The following is a 23,111-nucleotide window of genomic DNA, read 5'->3' as shown; positions in this document are numbered from 1 at the left end:
CCATCTCTTACTCTATCTATCTCACACCCTCTTTTTGTCACTCATTTCTCAGAGCTGGACTGTCACCCTAAAAAAACACACATATCACTTTCCTCGTCTGACAGCTTTGACCACAGGTTAAGCACATCACAAGCTCTCAGCTAACTGCTACAGTATTTTTTAGGGGTGGGAATCACCAGATGCCTCACGATACGATATCATCCCGATACTTACGTCACAATACGATATTATTGCGATTTTAAACATATTGCAATATTCTGCGATATATTGCAATGTATTACCTTTTTTCCAACTTCAGATTTTTCCCAATTTAAAATGATGTCCCGAAAGGACAGTTTTGTCAACATCTGTTTGATCTAAAAAGATACATTTCTCTGTTTGTTCATCTCACTTCAATTTTATTGCTGCAAAATGTGATTGTCAGGCAGACAGACTGACCAACACATATGTCATAAAAGATCGATACTTGCCGTCTGTGTATCAATACAGTATTGCCACGAAAAATATCGCGATACTATGCTGTATCGATTTTTTTCCCCCACCCCTAGTATTTTTGTGATGCGCCATGTCAACCTCTCTCTCATTTCTATTCAAACGTCCCTTTTTTTGTTACTCTGTCTCAAATGTTGAAACTCTACAGTGTTGGAGAGGCAAACCCTGATATTTTTATTGTGGCCCTTGCAGGTACTCTACCTAACTCTCCATTTGCCACACTTCTTACAGGTTTTGTAAACTGGTGTCGTCAACTAAACTACTAGGCCAAAGCTTTGCCTGCCAGCACAGGCCTGTGACTGTGGATCTGATGAATGATGTCACACATCTCTAGAGGCTAGTTATTGTGTGTTTTTGATTCATGTTAGTTTACTTTAGATTTGCACAACTTTATAAGGGTTAATGAGAAGGTAGGATCTGTGTTGGATATGATGATTATAGTGCTTGAAACACAGTCCTCAGTTTTGTCATTGAATAAGAGTTACAGTATAAAGAATGGCAACAGCACTGCTTGGTCTTCAATTCCACACACCGTGGTTTCCAAAAACAAACTTGGCTTAACTGGCTAATACATGGGTACTAACCACTATTTATGTTATCTTTCTTTGTTAGTTAACTGTGGGGCTATATTATGATTGAGAGGGGTGATATTGTTGATGAAAAATGAGCAGTTAACAGTGAGACCCGAATGCATTTGTCACCATAAAAAGCCCCCATACTGATTGATGAAGGCACAACAGCTGGCAATGCAATGGAAGGTGAAATGAGGATCTATATTTTTGGCAAAGTGCAGGACACCCAAACAGTATTTCACCTTCATTTATCACCCTTTTCACTCATTAGATACATCATTAATAATTCCAGTTTATAATGTAGAAAATGGTAGGTAACACAATCTGTTTTGAATTGTTGAGAAGCATTATGTGATGAGCATTTCAATTAACATTAGATGTTTTGATAGCACTGCTATGCTTGTCTGTGGACACAACATTGCTTCATCTTTTAACTTCTTAAAGCATTTGTAGAACTTAAGAACTTAAATTAAATACAGACTTTTGATCATCCACACCTTGATGAAGCACCATGAACACTCACTGGTGGTGTAAAATAGACACTACACAAACTCCTTTGTTACATATAAATAATATAATAATAGGAGGTGTTGAGAGATTAAAAAAAGAACAAATACATCCACTTCTGCACCGTGATTCATTCTGCCTGAGTCATTCAGCACACGTAGGGTTAAAGTATAGCTGCAGCATCTTACTGCAGTGTCTAAAGCATTAGGCTGATCGTTACAGTATACACCAGGAGAAGAAGTGAAGGGGGAAAAAACATCTCTCTCTAGTACTTCCTTTTTTTCTTCCAAAAATCCTTTTATTGCATTTATAACATTTGGCACAGTACAAATTCTTGGTGCTTTTACAAGATAAACCTGTAAAGATCGACAGTGACCTTTTTTCGGTTTTTGTTAAAGAAAGTCTTCTCAGTATAAATATTTTTTTCTTATCACTGCATTCTCTGTAGCATGGTGTAAAAATCACACAGAATGCCCCCTTTTAAAACAAGACTACCCTCATTTGTCAAAGTCAAGACAGCATCTTAAACAACTCATTGTTTTAAATAGAAGTTACAAGTTAGAAAATAGTTTCAATTTCTTTTTAATATATGTTTCTCTATCACCAGCCCATGGTAGTTTCAATTTGTCTATATATATATATATATATATATATATATATATATATATATATATATATATATATATATATATATATATATTTTTTTATTTATAAGCATGTACAACAAGAAATCATCAGTCTTTTTAAGTTTGCACTCTGTACAAAAAGTAGTTCCTGTCCTTTTTTTGTTGTGCATTCTATTGCATGATTTTATGAGGAAATGACGAAGGGGGGGCAAGGGACAGTGGTGGATGGGAGCTAGGGAAAGGAGTGGGAGCCTTTTGAGGGGGGACTTTTTAAATCTGAGTCTCCTGCACCTTCTCCTTGGTGTGAGTTTTTATGACGAAGGGCTCAGCCATTGCTGTAATGGTGCTGGGCATGGTTCGAGGCAAAGAGTTCCCAACATTGTTTTCTGTCCATTTAGCCCCATGGCCAGTTGGTTTGTAGGTGTTATATTTGGGCTTTAGAGTGCTGTAGTCCACTTTTTGGGGGCTGTATTCCATTTTGTGTGGACTATAATCAAGTTTAGGTCTCTGAGTGTGTGGACTAAAGTCAGACTTGAAGGCGCTGTAATCCGCTTTCTGGGGGCTGAAGTCGGTGTTAAAGGCGCTGTAATCAGTTGCAGTCTTATGGGAAGAGTAAGGGTCCTTGGGTTTGTAGGTACTGTCAGTTTTAGATCTCTGGGCACTGTAGTCTGTTTTGGGTTTAGGCTGAGTGCTATAGTCAGGCTTAAATGGGATGTAATCAGGTTTAGGTCTTGGGTGAGTGCCAAAGTCTGGCTTGAATGGACTGTATTCAGCCTTAGGTTTATGCTGTGTGTTGTAGTCCGATCTTAATGGGCTGTAGTCATGTTTAGGTTTTGGTTGGGTGCTGTAATCTCGTTTGAATGGGCTGAGGTCAGTTTTCTGCCTAGGATGAGTGCCATAATCTGGTTTGAACGGGCTGTAGTCTGTTTTAGTTTTTGGGTGAGTGCCAAAGTCTGGTTTGAATGGGCTGTATTCTGCTTTAGGTTTGTGAGTGCTGTAGTCCTGCCTAAATTGGCTGTAGTCAGGCTTTGGTCTATGAAGGCTAAAATCTGGTGTAGATTTGTGAGTGCTGTAATCTGGGATGAATTTGTGGCTACTGAAGTCCATATTTGGCTTGTATGTGGTATACTCAGCCTTTGGCTTGTGAAGGGTAAAATCAGGCTGGGGTTTGTATTCTGCCTTGGGTTTGTGAAAGCTATAGTCAGTCTTGTGGCTGATAAAGTCCAGTTTGTGTATGCTGTTATGGTCCCGGATTTCAGGCAATGAGAGAGCCGTCTCTTGAGCTGCAGACGCTGGTGGAGGAAGGTCCTCCTCATCCACCTGGATAATCTCCACAGTGCGGGCAGCTGCCACTGTGCTCCTTTGCTGGTGGCGCTTTCTCAGTTTGTAGAAGGCGATGAGCATGACAGCAGCCAGCAGTGTCACTGCTACAAAGCAACCTATTATGATCTTAGTGGTCTTCATCACTTCATCCAGGCTAGGGCCAGACTTGCCTGGCTTGCTAGTGACAACTGGCACCACAGATGTCTTAGCTGCTCCTGATGGGCTGTCGGTGCTTTGCAGCAGCACAGTTGGTGTGGAGATGAAGACTGGCTGAAAGACGGAAGGAGAGGCAGTTGTAGTTGTTGTCCCTAGGCCTACCCCTCCTCCAGCTACCCCAGCCCCTGCTGCAGCAGTGGTGGTGGTAGTTTTAGGTTTGGGCATCTCAGTGGTTGGCCCCAAGACCTCCACAGTCACTGTAGTGAAGTAACTCAAATTGGATGTATTAAGCTCAGCTGCACTCACATTAAGGTAGGCTGAGGCATTGGAGTTCCCAGCTGCATTGGACACCATGCAGGTATAAGTGCCTGTGTCTACTGCCAGGACATTTGAGAAATTAAGGGTACCGTCATTGAGGACTGATATTCTCGGGTGACCAGAGGCATGTGTCAGGATAGTCCCATTGGGTAGGAGCCAGCGTACTGAAGACATTGGGGCTGTGCGGCAACGAAGCTCAGCCACTCGCCCTGCTGAGATGTTTAAGTCCCTTGGTGCATCAGCAATGAATGGTGCAGAACACTGGACTGCAGCGCCCTCACCTCGGTCCACCTCAACCAGCTGTCGACCTCTCATGCTGGCAGGTGAGTGACAGCGTCCACAGCAAGTTGAGTTAGTAGGGATGTACTCCCTTAGCCAGCGTGCTAACCATACAGCCTCACAGCCACAGTTCCAAGGGTTATGGTGGAGATGGAGCTCCACCAGGTACCTGAGCGGGGAAAATAGATCATGTGGCACACCGCTCAGATTATTATGGGCAAGATTAAGCTCCACCAATGAAGATAGGTCGTCAAAACCATTGCGCTCTATCACTGAGATTTGTGAGTTCATCACCCAGAGCTTTTTCAGTGAGCGCAGGCCTTTGAAGGAGCCTGGCTTTATCTCTGGGAAGTGATTTTCAGAGATCTCCAGCTCTTCCAGGCCCTTGAGGGGACTCAGGTTTGGCATTTCGCCCCTTATGTTGCACATGCCCAGGTTGAGGTACTTGAGGTTTTGTAGGCCCTCAAAAGCTCCCTCTGAGATGTACTCCAGTTTCCGTAATTCTCCCAGGTCCAATCGCATGAGAGAGGGCACCCGGTTGAAGGCGTAGGAGGGTATACTTTCAATGGGGTTGTTCCTCAGCCACAGTTCTCGTAGTTTAGACAGGTACTCAAAGGCCCCACTGGGCACCACCGTCAACCGGTTGTCAAACAGCTCCAGTGTGTTGAGGCTGGTAAGTCCATTAAACGCGCCCACCTCAATCTGCCGTATGGCATTTCGCCCAAGCTGGAGCACCTCAAGGTGGTGCAGGTGGCGGAAGGAGTCAGCCTGCACCGCCTCGATGGCGTTTTCCATTAGATTGAGGTGTCGCGTGTTTGTTGGAATGCCGGGGGGCACACGGGTGAGGCCACGTCGGGTGCACACCACCTTCCCCTGCTGATTACTGCAGGAACACTGCGGTGGACAGCCCTGGGGTCCCTGAGACACTGCCGCCCCCGCCAAGGCCAGGGAGGCGCTGCTCCACGCTCGCGCCATCAGGAAGACTACACAGAGCAGGGCGGCTTTCCTGGCACGATGCACAGCTACCCGCCCCAGGAGACTCATGATGTGGCACATTCATAATTCAGCATCATCGGGGGGGAGGATGGGGGTGTTTGGGGGCTTTGGGGATCAGGGAAAGTAGCTGGTTGGCTGGTAGTAGTGTTAAGGGGACCAGAGCAAATAAGTCAAGGAAACTGAAGAGGACAAGGGGAAAGTGTGGGTTTTGGGTGCTTGCTAAGGGCCAAGAGGACTTGACCTATCCTCAATTAAGCAACGCTTTTAGTCCCATGAGCTGAGCTCAGGGGGAGAAGGGATGGTAGAGAGGGCTGGCTTTTCTGAAACGTGTGTATGAGAAGGACATGATGATAAATAAAGCAACCAAAAACCGTATTACAAGACAGAAGGTAGGGTTACAAATTGATGCAAAGAGGGGTTGAAACTAGACACCTACCTCAAGTTATTATTACAGGTCCTTGAACTGAGATATATAGTTTCCCTCCTGTTTGCAATCAGAAAGAGCTGTAGTATTCACATCAGATGTATATCCCAAGAGCAGCAAAGAAAGCCTTTTTATATTTGCTCTGTCAAAACGTGTATCAATGCCAAAGAACTAAACCAAGATGAGTCCTTTTTGTAAATCCACACATCCAAAGAGAAAGGTTTGAAGGCCCTTATGTGAGTGTTTTTCCCCTCCCTTTCCTTGTTTATTAGAAAAAAAGAAGAAAAAAAGAAGATTGCAGATAGGAATCCAGTCAGGCTCCCAAAGCAGCAGTGCGCCCTTGCTCGCTTCTTGCTGTCGGCTCCTCTTCTCTTGCTTGTCCTTGGAATCCGACAGTTGATCCCCCTGCTAGACACCTTACCCAGGTCTCCATAGCACAGACGACCACACAAACACGCACAATTTGTTTGTGCACCAAAAGCCAAGGCAGAAAGGGCAAAAAGAGGGAGGTAGTTGGGGGGTGGGATTGAAGAAGGTTGAATGAAAATTCCACAGTCCTCTCCAATGTTCTTTGCCTTTTGTTAGTGATGGTTAGGAAGAAAGGTTGACAAGCCGGGGGGACAGACCCCCTCCTCTCTGTATTCCTCTGTTCACTTTTTAGTGGTCAATCAGTTGGTCGGTTGGTCAGTCTGACAGCCCTTCTCACTCTCTTTCCCTTGCTCCCCCTCTCAATGTGGCGTCGTGTCCACTTGATTTTCCTTTTTATTTCCTTTTTTTCCTCTCTCCAGGGGGTTGAAAAGACTAGGCGACACGCGCTGCCTTCATTAGCTTTTTCCTCTTCTTAACTAGCCACACACTCCAGCCTCGGCAGCCGTGGTGGCGACAGCAGCGATTTCGCACACACCATCCCTGCGAAGCACACAGCAGCAGTAGTGAGCACACACAGCAGCAGCTGCAGCCTGCCTCCCTTGCACTTCCCAATAATCCGTCAATTTCTTCAGAGGGGGAGTGGGGTGGGGGATGGAAGGGGGTGCTGGGAGGAGTGGGGGTGTTGTAGCTGGGTTGATCGAGGGGGGTTAGGGTGGAGGAGGGGTGGTGCGCAGTTTCTCCTTCCTCTCTTCGACTTGTTTCTTTTTTTTTTTCCAGTTCTTTTTATTTTTCCTCCTCTCCTCGTGGTGATCAGCACCCCCTCGCTAATGCAGCGTCCGACTGGGGAGAGGAGCAAGACAGGGACGGCGAGCGCTGGGTGAGCGCGCGGCTTACAGGCGTGACGTTAAGAGTAGCGTCGATGTGGAAAGGATCCGTTGTAGCAGCAAAAGAGAGAGTGTGCGCCGGCTTGGATATCTCTTGCTCTCTCGCTCTCTCACACTCTCTCGCTCTCTCTCACTCTCTCGCTCTCTTGCTCGCTCTCTCTCTCTCTCTCTCTCCCTCTCTCTCCCTCTCTCTCCCTGCCTCCCTCCTGCTCTCTCTGCAGTGTCCTGAGGTAGTTGGGTGAGCTCAAAGCACTCAGACCTTTTTAGAGATCTACCTCTTCAAAAACCAGTTTGCTAATGCTGTCCTTCGCTCTCTTCTTTCATGCACACAGCCTCTTGTTCTGTGGCTTTCTGGGGCTTTGTGTGGCTTAGGGGAATATACAAGCAATAGGCAGAGATGGACAGTGTCATCCCCACAGCAACCATATTTTAACCCTCTGGTCCCCAGCAATAATCCAGCCTTTCCAAAGAGTCTAGCAACGCTTTCCAGCATTGCTGTGGTGGCAAAGGCAGGCAGATGGGGACACTGTTTCTCTCTCTCTCTCTCTCTCTCTCTCTCTCTCTCTCTCTCTCTCTCTCTCTCTCTCTCTCTCTCTCTTACCCTTCTCTGCTCGGTCTTTTTTTTATCTTTGATTTTCTTTGACTTTACCTCCCCTTGCTTTCTCACTCTTTTTGTTTTGTCCTTTAGTGGAAAATAGAAGAACATGAATGGACTGCTGACGCATCCAGCTCGGAGCAGTGCTTTGGTTTGATGCAGTGTGTTTTGTGCCTTAACTCCCACCACCCCCTCCACCCTCACCATACTCGTCTTTCCTTCTCACTGCTCACTCTTCGTCCGCCACTGTGTCACTCTACTTCATCTGTGGCTGGCTATCTTTATATTCAGTCTCCAAGTTGTCAGGACATTAAGTGCGATTTAAGCCATATCTATATCAATCTATCTATTCAGTGTAATGGTACTAAAAGTTTAAATTATAAGAATTTGATTAGGTTACTTTTTTTTTTATTTATTTTTTTTTAGATGCATACTTTCTTGGTCTAACCCTGATGGGAAGCAGGTGCAGTACATGATATAAAATCAAACTTTCGGCTCTGCGTCTACACCTTGTACCTTTTTGTCCACTCTCGACACCCCTTTCATCATGTATGCCTTTGCAGGTCGTTAGAGCACTCTAAACAGGTAGGCCTTAACCCTCAATTTGAGCACAAACTGTCGCTTCAGGAAGCACACCGCCATAAAGGTCACGTTGAGGAAGGCGAACAGGAGAAAACAAGACATGCTTTACCTTCCCGCTGCAAGACAAGAGGCAAAACTAACACACCCTACTGTCCCATCACCCCTCTATCTCCAATGATTTGTACAAGCCTCATGTCCATTAAACTAGGAAGCAGTGTAGGTAATTGATGGTTGGTAAAGCTAGCTCTGACATTGCTGCTGTGTGTGTGTGTTGTGTGTCTGAGCTAGAGAGTAAGCGTGTGAAATAGAGAGAGAGAGAGAGAGAGAGGGAGAGAGAAAACGTGAGGGAGGAGAGAAAGCACGGCAGCTAGAAAAGGTCACACTGCCTGTAGCGCATTACGTTATTCCTACCGGCAAAGGAATGTAGAGCCAACTCCTATGACTGACACACACACACACACACACACACACACAGACACACACTTTCTCCTTGACTTCACTGCAGTTGAATATGAATGGGGGAAGCACATGGAACAGTGAGGTAGCAGCCACAGGAGTGTAGGGGGGATTTTCCTTTATTATGGCTATTTCCTTTCCTTTCTTAAGACAGAAAGGCTATTTCCTTTCCACAGGGATTCCCTAGCACCACGGCCATGTGGAGGGTGATGTCAGAGGTGTGCGGCACTACTGCATTCTCCAAGCAAGTGAAAACACGAGATAATGCAGGCATATTTTCAAACAGCCATGCAAAAGAAGGTTATCTAACTATAAGTGTGTGTGTGTGTGTGTGTGTGTGTGTGTGTGTGTGTGTGTGTGTGTGTGTGTGTGTGTGTGTGTGTGTGTGTCAGTCACATGCGCAGCAGCGGGGAGTTGCAAAATCCCTAGAAGGCTCATTGACTGCGGCCACTGGTGTCGTGCCAAAAAGTGTTCATCCGCCCAAAACTGATGTTTACCATACATGCAAATGATGAAATGAATCCTACACAAACACATGGTCGATGATCACCCAGGCTCCTGGGCTCTCCAGCTTTGTTGCCAGCGGTTGCGCACATTTCTCCAGCCGTTGTACGCAGGCGGGCTCCCCTGCTTTCTTCGCCTGGGCCACATCCCCTAATACTAGGGGTGAAACCGGTCGCAAAACTCACGGTTTGGATCGGGTCGCGGTTTTCAGTTACGAAATGGATCAATTTTTGGATAATCACAAAAAAGGTGGACAATATATATATTCTATACACTCTGGATCTGCCATAACCATTCGCTAACGTTTGGTCGTGACATATGTCATGCGCATGTGCAGCAAGAGGAGTGACCGACAACTATCGGCTTATATTTAACATTAGCATTGCTAGCGTTAGCCTTAGCCAACTCCTTCACAACTAACTGAGCGAGCTGCAAAATCTAATGTTTCCCGAAACCCGTGGGAAGGAGGGCCACAACATCATGGCCACCATCTATAGATGAGCCGTAGCCGAACTGTGGCCGATTGAACCACGCTGCAACATGTATTACAGGTTGAGTTTTATAAAAAAAACAAATTACAAAAAACACACATTCACAAGGCCATTACCTATGCCATATGATAAAACCGCCTGTGACCGCACAGTACAAGTTCTGATTTCAAATGTTTAAAGTAAAAAGAGAGAGGCATTATCAGAACAATGTACTTCAAGGTGGAGGTTTTCAACAATAATGCATCATATTTTAATTGTGATATTTTATGAGTAGAATCTGAATTTGTCAGGTAAATGTAGTATTACAATGTTTTCCTCTGAAGTACAAGTACACAGTAAGTCAGTAGTATACAGTTAAGTTGCATATTAAGTGCTCCTGGAGAAAGCTACAAGCAGCAAAACGGTCAGTCACCTGCATATGTGGCTGACCTACTGCAACCCTATTTATCAGCACTCCCCCTAAGGTCCAAAATGTCCAATCCTCTGACTGTTCACCCGGCTTAGGACCTGTGGGGACCGTTGTTTTGAGTCCGGAGTCCGTAGCACCGAGACTGGAACGGTCCGCCTAGTCCAATACGGTCTGTTGTCTCTGTGGGAAAAATCTGTTGAAGACCTACTTTTTCTATACAGGCCTTTGGATGACCTCTCCCACTGCATTTTGAGTTGTTACCTTGTGATTTTAATTGTACTTTGTTTTAATATGTATCATATTGTAGGTTTTATGTAAAGCACTTTTTTGATTTTTTTTTTTTTTTATAAGAGAAGATACACATTAAATAGACATAGGAAAAATATACTAAAAGTATTATAAGAAATAGAAAAAGTAGAATAAGAGTAATAATAATAGTGATACATACACTTTAAACACCCTTATTATAAACCAACAGGTAAAAAATATGCACAGTAGGAGGTGACAGAGTAATATCTGTGAAAAGCGTTATATAAATAAATTCTCCTTACATACAATACAGGAGGCCTACAGTCAGCCCATTCCAAACGGGCATGTTTTAAAAGGGCACTGCACTAGTAATACAAATACAGGATGTACAGCAAATGTGCTGCTCAAAACAACATCCGCATTTCATTGATCTGTTGTCAGTTAAGCCAACTGCAAATGAATGCTTGTGGTTCTCTCTGTGATTATTGATGACAAAAATCAGATGTAGTACAGTGTGCATACTGGCACTGCTATCTTTGTTTGTGTGTCAGATGGTGCACTGTTCTGTAGGTGTTGTGTGCCACCATTTTGATGAGCAAGTGACCCAGATTGAGTTCAGGTTGTGTTTTACCCACCCAGCACAGTACATCCCAGACTACTATCTAACCAAAATTATCCATTGACCCATAGTATGACCAACTCTGCCAGGTCAGCTCTCTCATATTGGCCCTCACCCTGTCTATTTCTCTCTTTCCTGTCTTTACTATTCTTTCTCTATTTTTCTCTGTCAGTGGACATTTTGCTTTCTCACTGCTGATGGAGCGTGGGTCATGGCCTGCCAAACTCTGCAATGCTCCACTGACCAAAAGTGGTCAACCCCTTGCTTTATAGTTTGATCCTGGTCCGGAATGGCCAACATTGCTTGATGGTCAGCCAAACTCTGTGATTACGACAAGGTTTTATCAAGGTCCAGCGTGTGCGTGTGCGTGTGCGTGTGTGCGTGTGTGTGTGTGTTCCCAGCTCACATGGCATTCCTGAAACTGGCAAAGAGGTGAAAACCAGAAAAGCCTTTGGGAAGCTAGTGGCCTTTTTAAGGGTTGTACCTGGATTCCAAGTTGAATCTGATTTGGTGTTCAGGCCAATGCTAAATTTGTAAACCTGGCTAAACGGTTTAATTAGGAGTATTTTTCGACGTTTGCCATCATATTCCGTACACTATCTTGACAAGAAGAGTGTTGTCAGATCTTACCTCCAGGACTAGCTGACCGATGATGGCCTGATGAGCTGTCAGATATGTGGGACCTTCATGCTTTTACCCCAGCGCCATGCCCCTGCTGTGCGACCCCTGTCCTCCCTACTTTACCCAAGGCTCTGTGGAGCCACCCCCTGCACCAGGTCAGGAGGGCACTGGGTGTAGTTTGGGGGTACTGCAAGACCTACTTTGGTGCGGCTTGTCCTCCAGTCAGCCAGCATGTTCGAGGGATATATGCAAACATTACAGAACCCATCCCCTGGGGTGAGTGCTAGCAAATCTGGGCTGCGGACAGTCACATGTAGGTCAGCAGCCTGTGTCGGTTTGCATGTATGTGCGTGTCAGTAGTCCATTTGGGTGAATGGCCTGCAGTATGGTAAAGCAGCAATGACAATTGGAGTTTAGGAGTATACAGTTGAATGATAGATCTAATGATAATGGCATTGCCTCTGTCATTGCCAGCATCAAGGATTTACAGTATAGGCCCTTAGAGAGTCCACATGGTTTTCTGTTTGCATGTGTATGAGACAGAGATATATTGTTTTCAAGGAGACAACAGGGCACACTATTTTTGGGCTTGTATTATGCTTTATGAGCTATTACTCTCTCTGTGTGTGTGTGTGTGTGTGTGTGTGTGTGTGTGTGTGTGATACCAGTGCCCACCCTGGCACAATGTTATCTTAAACCAATTTTTCCAGGTCATTGTATTCAAACATCAACACACACAGACACCCCAAAGTCTATGATGCTGACCTTGAGGTAAAGGGCCCGCTATTAGACACTTCATTTCCCATTTCAATTTCCAGGAATTAATTCTGCAAGAGATTACCTCTAAAAAACTCTCTCTCTCTCTCTCTCTCTCTCTCTCTCTCTCTCTCTCTCTCTCTCTCTCTCTCTCTCTCTCCTATCAGTGTCCCAGTAAAGGCTTAAACTGCTTGGTAGGGATTTTTTTCTGTTTATCATTTTTCTCATCACACACACCGGCACACATACACACAGAGATGCACATACCAATCATATGCCAGCGTATCAAAAGATTATAATAGGCAATAGGGTATATTAGTGTCTGCCGTATTCCCAGGTTGAATGAGTTGTTTCATCCAAATACCTGCTCAGTCCTGCTAGTCTACTCTCACTGACCTTGTTTGGCCTTCACTCAATGCAGCATACAAATGTTTAACATTTTCAGCATTATCCTACATTGAACATCCTACGACTTTTTCCTTTAATGCATTTAGGTAGTGCTTCTATTTAGAAGGAGCAGGTTAGGTTACTCAATAAAACAATAAACATGGTTGACTACTTGGCTTTTAATCTAGACTCTCTGGTAATGAATTGCTCTGTCAATAATCATTTAAGTTCCCATTCTCATTTTCTATAGGTTTGTTATGTGTAGTTGTCTTTTAGCTTTTTTGTCTTTTCTTAAACTCTTCCTATTCTCAACTTGTTTCTTGGCCCCTTTCTTCGTTCTTTCTTTACCTGTATTTCTCTTTTTGCACTTTCGTTACTAGGGATGTCACAATACCAAAAATCTTGTATACGGTACCGATACCAACAATTTAAATATGGGGGGCAGCATCATGTCACTCATGTCACTTTCAGTGTTTTTCCTCTAGTTTCAACTTTCTGTTATGGTGTGGAGTGGAGGGGGCAAGGAGAGCGTAATTTACAGAAACGATAACGTCTTCTGGACACCACAGCCCATTGCTTTGAAGCCTGGCATCACCACACAGCCGGTACCGTCTTTCATGATTTCACCTGGAACTCCCAGACAGCAAGCATGTTTAGTTATGTCTGTTTCTCTCTGCCGTTGTTGTTGTTTTTAGATTTTATTTTATTTTTTTTAGATATACGATAAAGCCAGAAGCTGAATGAGGTCAAGCCGTACAGGGAGATGAGGGGCTATTTGCTGTTTTTTTGTGCTGGTCGGTTTTCTTCTTGAGCATTTAGCGGAAGTCTACAACATTTTTAACATTAGGCGCATATACTGCCCCCGTCAGGTCCGGAAGGATTGCATCCCCCGGTACCTGGAAAAATGGGTACCGGCGCGTTTTCAGAATTTTGTTACTGAGTTGGTACCGAAGTATCTGTTCTCGTGACATCCCTATTTGTTACAATGCCTTTGTTCTTGCCCGGTTTCTTTTTTTCTCTCTCTCATATTTCTTTCCTCCTTTTGCTCCTCCTGTGTGGCATCCCTCTTTATTTCCATTTTTTTCCTTTTTCTTCCTTATTCCTCCCCTCTGTCTTCTTGCTCTCACTCCCTTTCTCTGAATTGCTACTTTTTACAGTGTTAATCTGCTCTACTATTTGCAGGCCAGTCGTAAGTTAATTGTATTTACTCATTCAGCATATGTTTTTGTGTGTGCCACAGTGTGTGTCATGGCAACTGAAAAAGATGAGTGTTTTCACTCCTTTTTCTCTTCCGTCCTTTGTTATTCGGCGTTTGAGTTTTGCTAGCAGCCATTGTCTCCAGACTAATAGGCTTCATTATGTTGAGCTGTGTTCGTATTGGCTGCCAGAGCAGGGATTAGCCCTAGCACCATGTTAGCTGGAATCAGAAGAAAGATACAAGTAGGTTAGCACTGTTAACCCAATCAGCATGGGCCAAGATGGATAGAGGAGATCCTTCATGCATATTTGAAAATGGGAGTGTTTTTGCTTTGGCCTTGCTTTCACCAATTACTGCCACATTCATTTTTAAGAATAGATTTTTATATGAAAAATACTGTGTCATTGTGCCGAGTGTGCCACATAATGCCCTTTTATATTTTTATCACCATATGCTAATGCTCCCCATGTCTCGCCTTGGCCTCGTCATTGGTCAACTGGCCTCATTAGGATTCGTGGAGCATCCCTGTATGTGCGTTCATCACAATGTTGCCTTGCCAACTGCCAGGCCATAGGAAATGGATGTCTCTTTCTCTGAGCAATGTGAAGGTAAAAACATAGTAATTCACCGCTGAGAGAGCAGCTAAATCTTTTAGACTTTTAGCTCCTTCAGAGCAAAGATGCCGTCTTCATTCGGTTCCACCCCTCCCTCTCCTCCTTTTACTTTTATGTGTTATTGGCTTGGTCAAAAACAAAATTCTTTGCAACGTTATGTGACATTTTATTATGTTGGGCTTTTGCAGTACTTCTACTTGTCTCAGTCCACTTAATTGTTTTTCTAGGATAAAACGGGAGTGATAACCGTGATTTATTGTGCATACTAATACATGCTTTGTCTTGTCTTGGTTTATACTGCTACTATTGTGTAGCCTTTAAACAATGACAAGTGTAAAAAGTGTGCTGCTTGAGGTAAATTAATTAAACATGTAGCACTACAAAAAGCTTAGTTCGCTTGTCAAATTATTTTCCTACCTAGACGTTGACATAGAATACTTACCTGTAGGCCATCTTAAACCACCATGCCATCTCCAGGGTAGTGAATTGACTTAACCTACTCCCAGATTTCTTGTTATACTCAGTGGCCACCTGTCTTTCCTCTTCCTCTATGATGCCCTGACCTTCAAATATCCTCCTCTCCCTAAAATCACAGCGACAATTACCTTCTTAACAGTGTTATTTCTATGAAGCTGTTAATCCTAGAATCTCCATCAAACTTCATGTAGGGGAGGATTAGCCATACTGAGGCCTGTTACTGCACAGACCCAGGGATGGAACAAAAGAACGAAACAGCTTTTCATCTTTTCAAATCCACCTGTCCACGCCCAGATTACCGCAGCACTGTCCAGCAGATAGAGATTCTATGTATGCATGCCAATAATCTTTTCCACTTCCATGTTTGTGGGTGTGTAAACCTATTCGTCTATCTTGCTGTGTATTTTGCCTTGTGACCGATATCTTTGTACGGCCACCACACAGTATTGCGACCTGCTTGACAGCGACGTTCCGATGTTAAAAAGCAGACGGGAGCTAGGGAGTGAACAGAGCGTTTTTCTAATATGCTTCCATTTTGGATTTCATTACTGATAGTTGCCCCCTGTACCATATCTGTGTTCAAATGAACTATCTGTTTCCCAATGCATTTTGTCTATTCACATCTATTCAAATAACGACTAATCACCTCCCAGCCATAGACTGTAAAAAAATATTGGTTACAATGGCTCTCAGGTTTAAGACACTTCCGCATTGGCTTCACTTTTCAGACCCGGAAGCTTCGTCCATTATTTTTACAGTCTATGCTCTCAACCAGTTATTTTTCCTGTGTAATATCTGCTGTTCTCTGCCTCCATCATTTTCCCGTACTGGGGATTTGAGAAGCCAAGCTATGTGTGTCTAATCTATGAGCGCAGCCAGCACAGCGTCAAATGTGTGGTGCCGATGTACCTGCAGCCTCCAACAATAAAACACTTCAGCAGCTGTCCACCCAAGCAGGTAGGAGACAATGCAGGAGAGGGAGGGCTGACACCCTAGTGGACGTTGACATCTCCCACCAACTCCGAGCCCTGTGACCTTGCTTAAATGTGTTTTTTGTAGCAGTGCAATCAGGGATATCGTAGGCTGCAGCTGGGGGCCAGCAGGGTCCTGGCTATGAAAGGAAGGGGGGGGGAAGCAGCAGGCAGCACTTTCTTAATTGAAGTCAATAACACAGCAGTCATTCTGTCAAAGCCAGTCCTCCCACACAGTCCGCCTACAGTCACTAAAGAGAGCTGAGGGTAGGATGTCGATTGAGTTGTCCAAAGTACCACTACGTATGGTGATGTGTGGGTGAATGCACATGAGGGCAAATCGTGGCGTCAGTGAAGACAGGCATGACACCAGTGCTGTACACCTCATAAACTTGGTCTTGGAAAAAAAGGAGAAAAAAAAAGCGGACAGTAATTGTTGTCTTCCACGTGTATGCCTGGTTGACAACTATACAACCATAATTGAATATTAAGTAGTAGAAGTAATCTAAAATGAAAAAGAAATGCCCTGAGCCTGCTACATGGAATTGCTTTTATTTTACATCCATCTGTTATATGAAATCTTGCTAATGCAGGCATATCTGAGACACACATGCACACACAGTCTTATTTTGCCCTTAATTCCTTTTTGCCTGTTAGCACTTCTACATAACTGGGGATTAAAACGGGTATGGTTGGCCTGCCCTGAGAAAGGGTGGGAAAGGAAATTAGTGACTGTTAGAAGGTAGACATCTGGCTGACATGAGTTTGCCTGTGTTGATGCATGTGCGGTAAGCTTACATACGTACTTACTTAGATACTTGAATCTGATGACAACTATGTTATGGTTACTGGCACATCCGCACAGCATGGAACAGGCATTATTTGTTTGGGAGCTAGCACTTTTTGCTTACTTTTGCTGAGGCGAACGCAAAAAAAAGTCAATCGGCTGCAGTTTTGATACTCTGTTCCCAGTAGTGTTCTGACAGGCTTGTGTGTTGTGCTTTTCACAGGAAAATGCAATTTTATGATAAAAACCCATTTACACTTCAGTTCTGGTGATGGTAGGATTTTGAGCGCCACTTTTTTATGTATTTTTCGTTGCCGGAAGATGAATTCATAACTGTCATGCACTATCTCCAATGTCATATTGTTTCTGCTCTCACCCCTGTATCTGGAGAAAACAACTGCACAAAGAGTCACATATGTTCAAACTCAGATATATGTCTGGTTTTCTAATGCAGTGAAATGTTTACAGTTTACATGATATCAAGGGAATTGGCTAAATGAAGCATGAAGCCATTCTTCATCCACAGGGCTGTTTACCCTTTTTAAACATACACATAAAGAAATCCCATTGCATTTCCACAAAACATTAAAAGTTAAAATTTTTACATATAGTAGCTACAATAAGTGCATCCCATATGTTTAATCTGCATTATCTCAAGTGTGCTTTTTTTTTTTTCTCAATTGTTTGGTTGTAGATATTTTATTGACCCATGCTGCACGTCAGTTATTTCACTGATGGCATCAGTTTAGGTCATTTGCACTGTAGTTGAGTGGACAGTGGTAATTTCCCCAGGCAGACATTGATTTCACTTTTTCATTTTCCTGCCACTCATACTTTGACGTCCTGCTGAAAATTATAATTTTGACTTGAAACCTATCGCTGTATTTCAGAGCTCATTTCGCAATTTTTCATTTCATGTGATTGGACAATAAAAAAACACGATGGAGCCAATTAAGGGATGGGGTTGAGAGGTGATTTTTGCAGCAAGTAACATGCCTAAGTTTGTGCTTCTGTAACACCTCTTCGTAATGGTTACGATGTATTGGAGCCTCCATTATTCTTGTTTTGCCTCAGTGCTGCCTATGCTTTCACATGAATGGATTCCATGCCATTGCTATGATAAGATACAGGTATTTGATTTTTTTTCTTTTCTAATTAAGCAAACTGCTAGCAAACCTTTGAGTGCCTGCGTGTGCATTTTAATACGCATGTTTTGTCTGGAGATGGCATTGCTGACTTAACCTTCTAGACACTCGTTCAAGGGCTGCCATTTGTTTTTTTTCTTGTTGCCCATCACCATTCTGTCATCCATTTGTTAGTAGCTCAGCTGTGCACAGCAATAAATTACTGAAAATTGATGAAACCACTGAGACACATTGGGTTGAATTTTCTTTTGAGGAAACGATTGAGCTCTCCACTTATTCATTCAGCAGAAATACCACGAGACAACAGCCTTTGGGCATAGGGTTTTACTTGCTAAAAAGTGCCTCATTGGGTATTCAAGCAGTAAGTTTGGGCAGCATTTGTTGCAGCAGCAGTGTTGAGCTGGCCACAACCATGATACTAGTGGGGTGTCTGCCTTTGCCTGAGGCCACATTGTTGAAATGTAATTCAAAGAGTGCGTATGTGCTTTGCTGCCTATTTTGAGGTGAGCGTTATCAATCCTATTTGGAAGCACAATTGTCATATCGCACACCTGGTGGTGTTAAAAGCACTCCTGTAGGAAATGATGCCTTCCAAGCCAAATGTATCAAGTAAACAATCGCATGCTGTTAATATTCCGCTGTGACAGTGTGCCTGTTAAATAGATGTTTTTACACACACGTGCTGGCTTTGTCTTTGCAATTAGGGCTGCAACTAACGATTATTTTCATAGTCTATTAATCTGTTGATTAAAGTAAATTAAAGTGGTGAAAAATGTGGATCAGTGTTTCCCAAAAGCCCAAGATGATGTCCTCAAATGTCTTGTTTTGTCCACAACTCAAAGATATTCAGTTTACTGTCAAAGAGGAGAGAAGAAACCGAAAATATAATATTCACATCTAAGAAGCTGGAATCAAAGAATGTTTACTTTTGTCTTAAAAAAAATTACTCAAACCGACTAATCGATTTATCAAAATAGGTGGTGATTAATTTAAGAGTTGACAACTAATTGATTAATCGTTGCAGCTCTATTTGCAATATCTTGTAATCTCTATACGTTATCTTGTCGGGTCATACTCAAATGACACTCAGTCGTTGCTTAGATTCAATTTTCAATTCAACAAGAGTTACATCGAGACACTTTACAGATAGAGTAGGTCCAGACCACACTCTATGATTTACAAAGCCCCAACAATTCCAGTAATTCTCCCAAGAGCAAGCATTAGCAGTGGCTATTGTGACAGTGGCGAGGGAAAAACTCCCTTTTAGGAAGAAACCTCGGCAGACCCAGACTCTTGTTGTCTGACGGTGCTGTGATAGACAAGAACACGTGTTACAATAGTGACAGTACTTGCCAAAGATGGTGACTGCATTAGCCTTGGAAATTTTTTACCTGAATTATAAACAACAAAAGATAACAAATGCATTCCTCAAACTGTGATGAACCTAAACCGGCAGTAACTAGTGACCTCACTGAGTCTTCAAGAATGTCTCAACCTTCCTGTGTATTGTACTGAATTGTATTATGATGTATTGAGCTGTGAATGAGCCATGTTCTTTTGCTCCCATGCTTCACAATCCAGCGCTTGGTGTACTCGAGTAAAAGGAACGGTTAAGATTGTGCTGCAGCTCTGACGCAGGCCTAGCCCTGAAGATGCTTTTAAAGGAAAAAACTGACATTTTTTTGTTGACTGAATTATGACTGAGTCATCACTCTCCTTTATAAGTGTTTTGAATCATGTTAACATATGTGTTGTCTTTATTTCATTTTATGTCCTGGAGTTTTGTAATGCATTTAAATCTTGCCAATTGAAAACTTAAGTACAATACTATATATTGCTAATATGTTGAATTTAAATTATACCTTGATGCAAATTTTAGGTCAAACAGCCCAGTGTGAATGAATGAATAGCTATATTAAACTTTTTTTGCTTCTTTTATTGCTTGTCCTGCATCCTCCATCTCTATCCCTGTGCCGATTCTCTAGTCAGAGCATGTCCTCTCTGAGGTAGTGCTGATTAACAGCATCTGTGTTTCGGGAGTCTTGTGGGGCAGAAAGAGGAGGAGGAATGGGGGAGACATTCTTTTTTTTTTTGTCTTCAACACTCTTTCCTCACTTGTGGCCTCTTCTAAGTTTTCTCTGTCTTCCTCCGCCTATTCTTCACTTTGCTACTTTCACTTCTCTCCCTCTCTCTCATTCCACACAATTTAGGCCCATTTCTCTCCCCTGTCTCCTCATTATGGAGGTGTTTAGAGGCCCAGTCTTGTTTTTAACACAGATTTTTGGAAGCAGAAAAACAGAGGAAAAGGAGTGATTGGATCAAAGTGAGAAAAGTGCTAACAAACTGAAGGTGTCACATTTGAAACTGTGTTGTGAGTTGGAGGCTCACTTCAAATATCAACAACAAAGGATGGTAGAAAACCTGCCTTTTCATGGACATAGTTATTTTTAATAAGTCAAACGCAACCAACCTGATCTCACAGAATTCCGTGAAATGAACACTTAACTCGAAATCTGTGGCAGTTTCACGGAATCGCAAAACCTACCGTGATGGGCCCACGGAAGAATTCCATTAAATAAACACGGCCCCTGAAGTTAAGGAAAAGGTCACGGTGGGCTTACGGTTCTGTGACACGCAGGACGAACGGGACGGTTGGGTTCAGGAAAAGAAGAAAGCAACTTTAGGAAACGGGACATGCGGGACACGATCCCCGGTCTCCTGGGTGAAAGTCCTGTGTTTGACCCATCCACCACCCCAACCCACCTCCTTACGCAGAATTTCGGCCTTACATACTACTCGCTACCGTATAGTCGCTCTTAATGCTACGTCATGTTTTCATTGACTTTACATTGGCATTGTTTTCCGTGGTGGTAGTTCGTGATCATTTCAAGGAATTCTGTGAGACCAGGCTGAACGCAACACAGGGAATCTCATTATACTCAGAGCTGTATAGTAACCAAGTAGAACTACTTCACTACTCAAGTACTAAAAGGCTGTATCTGTACTGGAGTATTATTTTTTTTCTCCTACTTGCACTTTTACTTCAGTACATATTTTCAATGAATGAAATACTTTTAATCCAATAAATTTTTTTATGTGCTACATCGTTACTCGTTACTGTTGTGAATTCGTCATGCTACGGAGACTGTGTAGCTTACAGCGTGTGTAGTTATGGCTACGTTAGTTACATAGAAATCCCTGAGATTGCGTTGTTTCTTTTCATTACGGTTGCCGTTCTGAAGTCCGAGACAATGTAAGTTTGTACTCTTTGTGTTTAGCTATTGTTGCAGCAGATGAAACTATTCCTGAGTTGTTTCAGTCTGCAGTGAATGTTAACTGTTTGACCCTGTGATGTGAAGCTGCTAGTTTATCTGTATTTTGCTAGCTTGCTAACTTTCCTGTTCATCACACATGTTACTAGCTAGTGTGTGATAAGTTTTTTGGGGCTTTAATCGTCACTGTGCTGAAGAGGATGTTCATTTTACTTGCACAGTGTGATAATTGTACATTTTATTTCAGTATTTGTTAATATTTGTTTTTTATATAATATATTTAATATTTGTTAATTCCTTTGGCTTTGGCCTTGGCTAAACATTTGAAATAATATAAACCATATGATATTCAAACTTTTGACTGCTTGCTTTAATAACTAGCTAAATAACACAATACTTGTACATTTACTGTCAGTACTTGAGTACTACATTTTTAAAAATAAACTACTTGCAATACTTAAGTACAAAAAATGTTGAATACTGTAGTACTTCTACTTAAGTGTTGTGCTTAAAGAGCACTTCTACTCAAGTCACTTTTTTGATAGAGCACTCGTACTTTTACTCAAGTCTGAAAGAAAATTTATGGAAAATCATATTTGGCAATGAATCATCTTTTGCAGTCCAGCAACAGACTAAGTGATTCCTAAGTAGGCATGACTTGATTCAATCAGTCCTCCCCTTCTCTTATCTTGTTCACACACACACAACCACACACCACCCATCTCAATCCACTATCTCATATGTTGATCGTCAGTTGCTATTTATGGGATTGAACTTGAGAGGTTGAATTGGATTGCCAAAATTGGAGGATGATTATAGTGTGATTCATCTCAAGGTTTCTATCTCGTATGCCGCTGACTGGGGTCAGATCATCATTTACTATTCTATGATGACTACCTGTTGGCATGAAAGATTTGTTTTGGAAGGGTATAATATGCTGTCTAAGTGTACCTCATAGTTGCCACACAAGTGACAACATAAAGACTCCTGGAGCTGTTATTTTATACCATCCCTTTAGGAATTACCTGTTGAACTTGAATAAATGCGGCACCCCTGCCTAACAACTCTCCAACTAGCCTAGCAACCGGGCACTACTTCTCGTTTTGACAAGCACACAGAAATTGACAAAAAGCCATGTTGAAAAATGCCTCTGTCGGCTCTTTTCCACCCCTTTGTTCACTCCCTCATTCTCTCAATCTGTCAGCATAGGCACGGTCTGGGAGGACAGAAATGGCTTTTTGAGTGACACAGGCTGGCTATGCCATTTGCCGTGTCAACTAGTGGAAGAGGATAGAAAAGGAGGTAGAGACAAATGATGATGGCCTGGCCATGATTGTCCCGCACCCTTCTCTTCTTCCCCCCCAATCTTGAGGTGAAGTACAAATAACATGGCCACAATGCCAGGTGGTGTGCAAAAATGTTTTTCACAGTGCTTTGGAAGTTTCTTTTTCCTCATCTGCAATACAGCTTTGTCTCATTTTATTTTTACTAACTTGTCTTTAGGTATTATTGTTGTCAATTCCTCCCTTGGAACATTTTGCTTTTAAATAGAAGAACATTAAAATCGTTTTAGAGTAGCCCAATTTCTGATGTTAGTTTCTGATGGCAGTCCTCCACTCTTCAGTCTCCTGTCTTTGACTCCAGCTGGGTTCCATCCAACTCTTCTCTGAGTTCTTTAATGTCCTCATCAGCTACAGCTTTTAGTGCACTGAAATGTTCAGTAAGGAATCGTGTAACCCTACTGTTTTTCCTACACAGGGCTGTCTGTGGCGCCCCACTGAAGTTTGGTCATTGCAGCCACAGAATCATGAATATTTAAAATTCCATTATGAAATCTTAAATTGATTAATATAGCGGTGGCAAGTGGAGCAGGAGAATATCTGATCCTAAACGGAGGCAGTGCTCAAAATTGGTAGTAAAACATGTCATTGTTATTTCCTCTTTGTTGCTGCTGTACTGCTCCATGATTGCAAAATAATGGCCAGGCTTTATTGGTTATGTATGTACTCTAAGGTATATGTGTAAATGGATC

General features: G+C 42.8%; 2 protein-coding genes across 2 annotated transcripts in view; one reads left to right on the top strand and one right to left on the bottom strand.

The window, feature by feature from the left end:
- snd1 (staphylococcal nuclease and tudor domain containing 1) overlaps nucleotides 1-23,111 on the top strand; it is a 179,150-nt gene that overhangs the window by 76,152 nt on the left and 79,887 nt on the right. The window lies entirely within an intron of this gene.
- Nucleotides 2,368-5,329, bottom strand: LOC114549903 (leucine-rich repeat-containing protein 4). Its single transcript, XM_028570227.1, has 2 exons — nucleotides 3,439-5,329; nucleotides 2,368-2,631 (listed from the first exon to the last, which is right to left on the bottom strand). Exons 1-2 carry the CDS (start codon nucleotides 5,327-5,329, stop codon nucleotides 2,468-2,470), a joined length of 2,055 nt encoding a protein of 684 aa, XP_028426028.1. The 3' UTR covers nucleotides 2,368-2,467.

Source organism: Perca flavescens, chromosome 23, assembly GCF_004354835.1.
Source record: "Perca flavescens isolate YP-PL-M2 chromosome 23, PFLA_1.0, whole genome shotgun sequence".
NCBI classification, from domain to species: domain Eukaryota; kingdom Metazoa; phylum Chordata; class Actinopteri; order Perciformes; family Percidae; genus Perca; species Perca flavescens.
Note: the sequence above shows the minus strand (reverse complement) of the source record. Positions and strands in the feature narration are given on the sequence as shown.